Source organism: Sinocyclocheilus rhinocerous, unplaced genomic scaffold (assembly GCF_001515625.1).
Source record: "Sinocyclocheilus rhinocerous isolate Xijiao unplaced genomic scaffold, SAMN03320098_v1.1 scaffold1015, whole genome shotgun sequence".
In the NCBI taxonomy this organism is placed as follows: Eukaryota; Metazoa; Chordata; class Actinopteri; order Cypriniformes; family Cyprinidae; genus Sinocyclocheilus; species Sinocyclocheilus rhinocerous.
Window position 1 is genome coordinate 251,820 of NW_015644379.1, and position 12,246 is coordinate 264,065.

The 12,246-nt window shown below is 36.9% G+C and overlaps 1 protein-coding gene across 1 annotated transcript in view; it reads left to right on the forward strand.

Annotated features, from left to right (window-relative positions):
* Nucleotides 1-12,246, forward strand: part of col25a1 (collagen type XXV alpha 1 chain) — a 345,048-nt gene that overhangs the window by 138,273 nt on the left and 194,529 nt on the right. Inside the window, exons 5-7 of the mRNA XM_016575979.1 lie at nt 7,074-7,145; nt 9,480-9,596; nt 10,274-10,309. Coding sequence (XP_016431465.1) covers nt 7,074-7,145; nt 9,480-9,596; nt 10,274-10,309 — 225 coding nt within the window. The remainder of the gene's footprint in view (nt 1-7,073; nt 7,146-9,479; nt 9,597-10,273; nt 10,310-12,246) is intronic.

The window sequence follows — 12,246 nt, forward strand, 5'->3', positions numbered from 1 at the left end:
CTGGTGTCTGAAAATATTATTATTTTTTATTTTTTTATATATATATATATAATTTGGGGGGGGGAATAGGAATTTCGCCTAGGGAGTCAAATTGGCTAGAAACGGCCCTGGCAGTGACCATCTGCCTAACAATCCTTTAACGGATTTGAATAATAGAAATGTGTTGGTGTGTTATGTGTGAGCCTGGTTAAAGAGATGGGTCTTTAATCTAGATTTAAACTGACAGAGTGTGTCTGAAGTGAGTTTGGACGCTAAATAGGAAAAGGATCTGCCGCCCACAGTTGATTTTGATATTCTAGGTATTATCAAATGGCCAGAGTTTTGAGAACGCAGTGGACGTGAAGGACTACAGTATAATGCGATAAGAGATTGCTCAAGTACTGGAAAGCTAAACCATTAAGGGCTTTATAAGTAATTTGCAAGATTTTAAAAAGTATACAATGTTTAATAGGGAGCCAGTGCAGTGTTGACAGAACCGGGCTAATATGGTCATACATCCTGGTTCTAGTAAGAACTCTAGCTGAGCAACCACCCAATAAAGCATTACAATAATCTAACCGTGAGGTCATGAATGCATGAATTAACATTTTAGTTTACAAGGGTATTAGTAACTGATTGGTGTTAGTGCTACATAATGTTTGATAATGTCAAGTCCAAAAGTTTCAGTTCATCACTGAATTTAGATTTACATGTAGCCCTCCTGCCAGGTAAATATCTTGCAGCTCATACAATAAAAATCTGTCTAGGGGATATTATTTCCACCACTACCCCAGTAAAGGCACATTTCTCTTTCATAACAGTATTCACAGTATATAAACCAGGTCTCAGAATTTCACTTGGTTGTGTCAGATTGATGTTTCTTATTTGGAAATGCAAGTACAAAACTATGTTACATTTAAACTTGAGAATACAAATCTTTTAGAATTTCCACAGGAAAACACACAAAGTGAAAGATGATATATAAATGGATTTATTATTTTCAGGAACTCTTTTATGTCTTTTTTTCTTTCCTCTGTGTTTTCTCTTTTGTTTGTCAAGTGAGTGACCAAATAATTCAATTCACACAGTCTCAACAGTATCAATCACAATAAACATCACAATCAAAAAGAAAGGGGTGAAAAATATACCCAATGTCAATGTAATACTCTGGTTTTACTCAGATTTCACCTCAATATTACACAGCTGGGATTTGCAGTACACCGGTGGCGCGGTAGTTGGAGCTCTTTCAGTGGAAAAAAAAACGGTACTCACAAAATCCAGGAGAAACAAGATTCAACTGATTCACTTGCGGAATAATAATCGCTGATCCTCAATGCACGAGGAGATGAAAAGCACAGCCTCTCTGACGCCTCCCACAACGACGTTGAGTGATTAACTCCTCCCTCCTCGAACAGGTCAGATGAATCCGCGAAGATCCTCTTCCATCTCCCACATTTTGACTCGACGATCTCTCAGTCTCGAAAAAAACAATTATCACGCATGTGACACGAACTCCAAACTACACACACCCTGTGATACTTTACACCAAATTAATAAAATAAACACGGGTATCTTCTTCCGAATTTCAAACGAATCATATGACTTATAACTGTAACACTGAACTTGAGAAAATAAACACGGGAATATTCTTCCGGATGATTTCTCAACCTTATTCTAATAATAAAAAAAATAAAATAAAAAGTCGTTACAAATCGTAAAACAGACTTTCTCACGTGGAATATCCTCGTGCTGGATTTCTTCCGCAGCGACTCACGCAAGGGCTGGGGTGCGTGCGGCCTCCTTCGAACTCTCGCAGCGCTCTCTCGTGCGGCGAGCTGCAAACTGACGTGTGATACGTTTACACTGAAATAACTCACAGAAACTTTCTCCACCGAGAACATGACGGCTGTGAGCTTTCATCGCGGTGAAAGTAACTCTTTCCACACCGAATTTCTCGGACTACCCCGTGAAAAAAACTGCGTTGTTCCCGTCACTCGTTTTTCCCCAAGTCATCCTAGGTGTATATGACTTTCTTCTTTCAGACGAATTCAGTCGGAGTTATATTAATGTAGCCCTCCTGCCAGGTAAATATCTTGCGGCTCATACAATAAAAATCCGTCTAGGGGATATTATTTCCACCACTACCCCAGTAAAGGCACATTTCTCTTTCATAACAGTATTCACAGTATATAAACCAGGTCTCAGAATTTCACTTGGTTGTGTCAGATTGATGTTTCTTATTTGGAAATGTAAGTACAAAACTATGTTACTTTCAAACTTGAGAATACAAATCTTTTAGAATTTCCACAGGAAAACACACAAAGTGAAAGATGATATATAAATGGATTTATTATTTTCAGGAACTCTTTTATGTCTTTTTTTCTTTCCTCTGTGTTTTCTCTTTTGTTTGTCAAGTGAGTGACCAAATAATTCAATTCACACAGTCTCAACAGTATCAATCACAATAAACATCACAATCAAAAAGAAAGGGGGGAAAAATATACCCAATGTCAATGTAATACTCTGGTTTTACTCAGATTTCACCTCAATATTACACAGCTGGGATTTGCAGTACACCGGTGGCGCGGTAGTTGGAGCTCTTTCAGTGGAAAAAAAAACGGTACTCACAAAATCCAGGAGAAACAAGATTCAACTGATTCACTTGCGGAATAATAATCGCTGATCCTCAATGCACGAGGAGATGAAAAGCACAGCCTCTCTGACGCCTCCCACAACGACGTTGAGTGATTAACTCCTCCCTCCTCGAACAGGTCAGATGAATCCGCGAAGATCCTCTTCCATCTCCCACATTTTGACTCGACGATCTCTCAGTCTCGAAAAAAACAATTATCACGCATGTGACACGAACTCCAAACTACACACACCCTGTGATACTTTACACCAAATTAATAAAATAAACACGGGTATCTTCTTCCGAATTTCAAACGAATCATATGACTTATAACTGTAACACTGAACTTGAGAAAATAAACACGGGAATATTCTTCCGGTTGATTTCTCAACCTTATTCTAATAAAAAAACAACAAAAAAGTCGTTACAACCCGTAAAACAGACTTTCTCACGTGGAATATCCTCGTGCTGGATTTCTTCCGCAGCGACTCATGCAAGGGCTGGGGTGCGTGCGGCCTCCTTCGAACTCTCGCAGCGCTCTCTCGTGCGGCGAGCTGCAAACTGACGTGTGATACGTTTACACTGAAATAACTCACAGAAACTTTCTCCACCGAGCCTGCCACTCAAAACGTCCGTGAACGTGACGGCTGTGAGCTTTCATCGGGGTGAAAGTAACTCTTTCCACGCCGAATTTCTCTGACTACCCCGCGAAAAAAACTGCGTTGTTCCCGTCACTCGTTTTCCCCTGCTCCTAGAACGTGAGGGGTCAAAGCCCACAGTTCTCATAGGACGAAGTGACATTCTCAGAAAATACAACAAAATGTAAGTCCTTGTATGACTTTTCTTTTAACACATACACACGTGAAACTGTTTTAGAAATGTTTGAAATGAACATAAACCGAGGTCTATCAACTTGCACATATATGTAAGCAAAAATCAGCGATCTCATAAAGTGTAATATTTTAAGCAAATACTAATGGTGACATTCTCTTTTGTCTTTCTTTTAAACACAACGCTAAATTCAGAAATCCAAACATTTGTTCAGGGCTCTACATACACACAAACATAGATAAGGAATATCCATTGGATCAGTCTAACAAATTACAATTATGGTTTCAGATTATTAATTCGTGGAAATTCTAGCTATATGTGTGTCCATTTATTTAGACCATTTAGACCATTTATTTTCCTTGCCAAATTTTTCTGTATCATTGATTTTCTTAATCTTTAGTGGATTATTATATTATATTTAGGGCTGGGCAAGTTAACGCGTTATTGCATTAATTGATTAACGCCGACAAATATTTTATCGCATGTTAATGCAGTTTTTTATTATTGTGAAAGTCCGTTGCTCACTGGCTCTGAATACACATACAGACAAACCATGGGTCACAGAAGGGGTGGGATGCTGATCAGTACTGGTTTGGCATGGGTGTCATCACGCATCTCAACCAATGAGAGCATTTGGGGTGGGCCTAAGACTGCAGCAGCGCTCACATGAAGCGCTCACGACTTCATAAGTTGAAAATAGGAAGTTTCCGACAGCACGTGAAGACAGCAGAGAAGCACTAGCACTCTCGCTCAGCACAGTGGAGTGCACTGTTTTGTTAGCCTTGTGGTTTATTATTTTGAGTCGTTTGGGACGCGGTAACACATGGCCCTCTCACAATATATTGCTTTACAGATCTATAACTTTTGCCGCTCAGAAATGTTCACGCAATCATGCTGCACATATCAGAAGTTATGCGCTCACACTCACTGATCTATATATAACTGAACGCGCTCTGGCCACCTCTTCCAACCGAGCACGGCACGGAGTGATCACACTAGTCAAACGAACTGGGCTTTGGGGGTCAAACGCGCTCGGGCATGGTTAAGATTGCGAGTACACACTTATTCCGCACACACGAGTCTCTATGCACTCGCCCATCAAGTGTTGTCCCGCGCTCTGCTGCGTTGGATCCCGCGATAGTGCAGGTCTCTACTCGGAAGGTGACTGTTATAATGTTATGATCGAGGCTCTGGACTCTGAGCATAACTTATTTTTCTATAACAAACTGAATTTTGAATGAATTTTGTGCATAACAATGTGATTAATCGCGATTAAAATTTTTAATCGTTGCCCAGCACTGATTATATTATATTATATTATATTATATTATATTATATTATATTTGTTACTGATTTTTTTGGGGGGGAAAACCCAAACCCACAGAAAAACGAAACATCTGATGTAGAAAACCAATGATTAGCAAATTGTTGTTATTCTAGTGAACCACTGTGACATTGCCATTTTCATGTCCTTGTAAAATGCAGGAATAAGTAATTTACAAAGCCCAATATAGTAAATGGGTCTGGTGAACAACTTGATCATAAAATATTCATAGGCTGGCTCTTATGTCAGATTTTTTATTTCTTTCTTACAAAGAGAGAGAACATAACTGTGACACATGCATGCTTACAGTAGAGTTGACTGTAGAAAAATGGCAGCCAAAACCAAGGACTATTTTAACCCAAGTTACTAAGCTGTACTGTCTCTATACAAATTGATCAAATCTATTGCAAAACAAACAAGAATGAAACATAGACAGGAGACTAGCAGAAACACAGCAGAACTCTTCGGTTTAGCTATTACCCTAGTAATCATATTTATACATAATTTATATTTGTCTGTTCTTATTTTTCAACTTTTAAATATTTCTGAACATGATTAGATTGCTGCACTATATCTTTTCCAAAGGACCAATTACTTGAAATTATAACTACTTTGTTTTGTCAGTAATTTTGTTTGCAATTGCTTTTTGCTTGAGTACCAAAACAGAAGATAATGTGGTTACCTTTGCATCCATCTAATTAAATGAGGCATGTAATTCAAATTACTTCCCATAACATGGTGGGATGGAATATCTCAAACATGGTATTTCCCTGCATTTTAACTGATGTGTTGTTTTGCTGTTGTTGTTAGCATTCCATTGAGTAAGAAAAAAACATGTAGGGTACATAGCCTAGTTTACAAAATATTCAGTAATTTAGGTTTATGATCAAATAGCAAATACTGCAAGACTACAAACAGTATTCAACTTTTAATTTAAGGGTATTGGCACACAATACGAGAGCACAAATCCAAAGTAAATGAGTAAGAAATACCTATAGTCTGTTTTTAGCTAAGTGCACTGCTGAGATTCAAATCAAAATTAATTTAGCATCATAACAGAGCAGTGTGTGAAAGCCTCTTTGTCAAAAAGAAGACCTCTTTAAACTTGACATTTTGAGTCATACTGATGCAAAACTGATGCAGCACTCTTCTGTGGAGTGAATGGCTTTTATTGTCATGCTGTGTTGTATTTGTATTGTGCCATTTTTGTGCTGTTTGTCCCCAGGGACTTCCTGGTCTACCCACTCTGGCTGCATTACACAGCAATCAAATCCTGACTGTGAAGGTTTGTTGGCGCAGCCAAATGGCCAAGGCAGATTCTATGGATGGCACACTCTGAGATGTGTCAACAGCGCATTTGTCCCCTATGCCTATGCAATGACAGACTTGGCCCAAACACAATAGTGTCTGATAAATCCATTCCAACCATCTGACCCTCTTTCCCAGTTACAGGGGTGTTATTATTATGCAGTGTGGTGACAGGAATTTATGCATTCACAACAGAGCAACTGTTTCTTTCCCCTAATAAACCAGTGAAGTGTGATTAATTTTAAACAAGAGTCATATTTTCTGACCACCAACTAGTCTGACCACTGTCTGCTTGGATTCTACGAAGGTAATAACTCAAGAGAGACACATTAATTGCTAAACTAAAATGTTGAGATGTATTTGAAACTGATATCTTTGGTTTACCACAAATCCAACCCGAAACCACAAAAATATGATTCCTTTACTGCCTGCTTAAATGTCCAGAATCACAAATATAATTAGTGGGCCATATCATGCAATATTTTAATCTATACTGACATAATTATTTGTGTTCTTGTAATTACAGGTACCCCCCTTGAGATAGCAGGACTATGTAATTGTCTAATTTAGAGTACACTGACAAAGACAAATAAATCTGCATGATGGTTTTCAGTGTGTGCTATTCCTGTAGTCTGCCTTGGCTTAAAAAAAAAAAACCTCTAATGACAGTGCTTTCAGTGAGTAGAAGTTGACATGTTTTTTTTTCAAATTGACTCTCTCAGAGTGGGTGACCTAGCACCCATGAAGTGGTAATTACAGGCTTTGCCAAAGGCAGTCAAAACATCCATTGCTGCCATCATGGAAAATGTCAACTTTTACTAATGCATGAAGGTACTTCAAGGTGTGTTCTCTGACTCAACTTCAACTACTTTAATCTGATTTATTTTTGTACCCTTTTTATTCCCTTTTCTCTTCCTCTTTCTGGGACCTCATGCAACTCTCCTCTCCGACTTCTCTCACTTTTGACCTCCGACCTCTTTTGACCTCACACCTGCTCAGATGGTCTTCCCTAAGATAAATCATGGCTTTCTTTCTGCTGATCAGCAACTCATTAAACGTCGACTCATTAAGGTAGTGCTTGTCCTCATTCTGTTCTCTTTCTCACTGCTCCATTAGACTGGGCTTCTCACCTTTGGTCCAGCATTTGCTTTCCATTCTTCAGCTTTAACCACAGTGCTCAGCTGGACTAGTAACTAGTAAAATGAATGCAACAGTAAGAATGATGGGTAACACTTTAAAATACTGTTCCATCATTAATGAATAACTACACAAGAACAAATGACTAATGTACTATTAACATTCTAGTAACTACTGTTAACTAACAATAAACCCTGATTAATGAATTACTACAGTAAATAATAGTGCTCAGTTGAAAGTGGTAGTTCACTATTAGCTAATCAGTAACTATTTTTTCATATCTTCCCGAGAACTACTAAGAACTTCTATATACAGGTCCATAATTAATGTGAATAATGCAAAATGTATAATTAATTCTAAAGAGAAGGTCATGATTTCTAGCTAGTAATGACTAGTATTACCCTAGTATTACTAGTCACACTAGTATTAGTAGTAAGTATTACCAAACCCTTCAGAATTATTTACTTATTATTTGGATCAGTATTCTAAAGTGAAAAGCATGATAACTACCTAATATTGAGTGAAGCCATTGTAAGCTTTTGAGGTATATATACGGTTTTGGATAATAATGACTCAAGTGTTACTACATCCTTCTAAAGGAATTACTTATTATTTGGATCAGTATTCTAAAGTGAAGATCATGGTAATCCATGATAATGACTCAAGTGTTACCAAATCTATCAGAAGGAATAACTATCCAGAATCTTCCAAAAACCTCAAAAGTTTACAATGACTTCAGTCATTCCTAGGGAGTTATCATGATCTTCACTTTAGAATACTGATCCAAATAATTAGTAATTCCTTTAGAAGGATGTAGTAACACTTGAGTCATTACTATCCAATACTTTACAAAACCCTCAAAAGCTTGCAATGATTTCAGTAATTAGTATAGAGTTATCATGTTATTCACTTTAGAATATTGATACAAATAATTAGTAATTTATTTTGAAGGATTTGTTAATACTTGGGTCATTACTAATGGGTTACCATGACTCTCAATTTAGAATTAATTATACGTTTTGCATTATTCATATGAACCTGTATACAGTAGTTTTTTGTAGTTCTCTAGGAGGTATGAAAAAGTAGTAGTTACCTATGAGCTAATAGTAAACTACCACATTGGACTAAGCACTATTACTTGATAATTCATGAATCAGTTTCTTGTTAGTTAATAGTAGTTACTAGAGTGCTAATACTGCATTACTCAAGTGTTCTTGAGAAGTTATTTATTAATGACAGAACAGTATTCTAAAGTGTTACCATGAAGAATTTTTGTGATATATCAGCCTAAAATTTGGGCTGCAAAAATGAGGGGGCTCTGAATTCTAAGCCTTCTTTGTGGAATTGTGGTTATGACCTGTTGCACAGAAAATTATGAGTTGAGAAATATGAGTTGTCTGTTAAAAGAAAAAAAATATACAGAATAAGTAAACTGAAAACACAAATATGTATAAATCAAAATGTTATTGTTCCACTTACTCAGACAGATGATCTTTCCTTCCCATCAAAACCAGCACAATAGCTTTGCATGAATAAAAAAGTCTTAATATACATGATTTATGTTTTATACTCAGACAGGTTTGGAAAAATTTGGAAATGATTAAAAGCAATTATGCTCCAAAATTGTGAAAGGGAATCCTCACAGTAAAACGGAACTGTACCATCATTTGTCCTCATTTGTAAGTCGCTTTGCATAAAAGCGTCTGCTAAATGACTAAATGTAAATGTAAATAACTGATTGGATTAATATAGAGAGTAAACATTACATCTGTAGCCTGAAGGCCCCAGTATACTGACTGTGAAATTATTTTTGTTCCTCACTTAGTGGTAAAGAGAAGTTTGAAATATGCAAGCAGAGGTATACTGTTATCGCACATCCCGATGCTGTCAATGCTGCTGAGAGTGGCATTTAGTTGAATATGTAAATAAGGCCTATGTCCTGCATGCTTTCCTTTCAATAACACAATTTCCTTTTTTAGAAAGTTTGCTTTGCAAGCTGTTTCAAACTCCTTGAAACAAACTCCAAATAAACTTTGTTTTGATCTGATTTTCTTGAAAATGACATAAGACATAAGTGTATTCTCTGATTTCACTTGAAATGTATTGGGCCTTCATTCTAATGTTGTTTAATACTGTGAGATAAGAGAGATTACAACTTTTCATTGACCTTTCAGTCTTTTCCCCCTTAAACTGCATACAAACATTTATGTATGTTTTATTCTTTGACTTATAATAATGTTTCACATATTTACAATTTTACTTTCACAGGGTGACCAGGGTCAAGCAGGGCCCCCAGGGCCTCCTGGACCTCCAGGTCCCCCAGGCCCCAGGGGACCCCCAGGGGACACAGGAAAAGATGGTCCTCGGGGAGTCCCAGGGCTCCCTGTAAGTATCTCTAAAAGCAGAGCATGTTGAAGGATCATGCTTACAAATGTACCAGGACTTTCAATTGTTCATTTGGACCAAGGCAAGAGTGTAAAAATATTAAGGGCTCTTTATTGTATTTACTCCAGGCAATCGTTGTATTGTTTTCTCAACCCTTCTGTCACTCATTTCTTTGAAACTGATGTATTTTAATGTTTCACGTGTCTTTTTTTGTGATAGAAAATGTTGGAAAATGCTGTTTTCTTCTCTTTTGTTAAAAAAGCATCTACCAAGACTATAAAGTAGGAAACCTGAGACACACAATGACACAGTGTGTTGGTGTTTGTCACAGACTGTTGCTTTCCCTTAAAAGTCTAAAATATGTAAAAAAATAAAATAAAATAAAAAAGTAGTTCTGTTACATCAACCCAATATCATATTCAGTATGATATGAAATATATTAAATAACATTTTATAAAATTAGGACTATGGATGAGATGTTAATAGTTTTATTGTTTTCATATCAGTTCCTATATAATGGTTAAATATAGTAGTCAACATTTGAAGTCGATCAAAAAAGTTCATCAAAGTTGTTCTAAGACAAGAACGCATTTTGGTTTTAGATTTTAGGACAACTTTGATGAAAGGTTTTGATCCACTTCAAATGTTGACTATTGTATATATTATGTCTCTCACAGGGAGACCCTGGAATGCCAGGAGAGATTGGTCAAATGGTAAGTGTCTTACTGTATTTACAGCCACTAACATACAGTAGCTTCACCTATACAGTTATACACAATTCTACATTTAGCAAGATGCTATAACATCATATGTGTATAGTCATTGGCTCTGTTGTAGTAAGTTATTTGTGTCATTAAGTACCAGAAATGGCCCATATGACAATGAGTATCATTGAGAAGTTTTGATTATTTTAATGAATGTAGTGTCACTAGATCAAGGGCTAGTTTATGTTTCGGTAACGCTTTATATTACAACCTGCAACGTACTGCATAAGTAAACAGAATTTACAGCGGAACTTTTTTGTAATTATAGTGTACCTATTCAGTACCTCCATGTAGGTATAAAGGAATAATATGCTAAATTTGGGGAATAAATGGGTAATAACCTGTAAAATTACAAATTATTTCTACTGTAAGTATTTTGAAACTAAAGGGTACCTATTCTAATATTACGTGGTATGTATGACCTAACAACAATCTTATATTTGCAAGTCATTTAGCAAAAACATACACTGTGTACTTTTTTATAGCCTACACATATAAAACATGCTGGGTTATTGTTTCAATCCAAACGCTCAGCTGAGACTGTTGGGTTAGGAATCTGACTTGATTTGACCCAATTTGGGTTGATATCAGTAATAAGTAACCCGACGGTGCTGGGTTAGGAATGTGGAGGATGTGAAAGAGAGCATGCAGCAAGTCACGCGAGTTCAAACGCGAGCAGTTCTGTGTGCGACCAAATCCGTGTCTGCGGTACTTGAGAAGGGAACGTGTGGAAAATTGGAGAAAACGAAGTGTAGACGAGGGACAACTTTGAAACTGTCAGGAGTGTGTTCCTTTAAAACTGGACCAGTGAATGTGGTGAGCGCAAACTGGAAACAGCTGGAATGGCGCTTGAGACGATCAAGTCTGTGTTTGCGGCGCTCATGACAGGAATATGTGTAGAAAATACAAGAAAACTAATTGAAGAGATGAGGAGAGAGATTTTTTAAACTGACTGTAATGTGTTCTTTTAAAACTGGAGGGTTTTGTCCGAGTATGTTCTCACAACTTTGAGCGGTGACTGATGAGCGGTAAAACCGGGAACTGAACTAGTAAAAATGGTGCTTGAGGACGTGGATCAAAACAGTAAAATCCTTAAAAGGTCAAATCCTTTCAGTTCGCTATAATACGCAGTTTAATCTTGACTTTCAGTGTTTATTACTGTGCGTTTATTGGCGTGATGGTTTGGCCATAATAGTTTAACTTCATCAGTGGGTGAAGGGCATGAACAAATTGAACAAAATCTTAAATTTGTTCTTAAACAAGCTTTTCAAAAGAATTTGGTTTAACTGTATAATCTGTATAAGTATGGAGTTGCTTTGCTTTTTTTCTGAACTGGTGTAATAAATATTAATCTTTTATTATCTGTTGCCTGTGTTGTTACCATTGTCATATTGTGTGTGATTTTAATAAAAAAAAAAACATTTTGGGTTAATTTAACCCACCAGTAGGCCTATAGTAAATTTCAAACAATATTTGAATTAAATAAAACAGTCCACCATGTTTATTGATATATTACCGAATATATAATATATGTATGTCCTACTGTATAAACAATCATTTCAGAGCAATTTGTTGTAGCCACTTACCCTGTAACTACATGGAATAAGGGGAAACAAGCACCACTTTAATTTACAACCCGCAACTGTTGTGTTTACCCTGTAAATATGGAATAAGGGGGAACAAGCACCACATTAATTTACAGCCCGCAACTGTTGTATTTACCCTGTAACTACATGGAACAAGAGGGGAACAAAGCACCACTTTAATTTACAGCCCGCAAATGTTGTATTTACCCTGTAACTACATGGAACAAGGGGGGAACAAAGCACCACTTTAATTTACAGCCCGCAAATGTTGTATTCACCCTGTAACTACATGGAACAAGG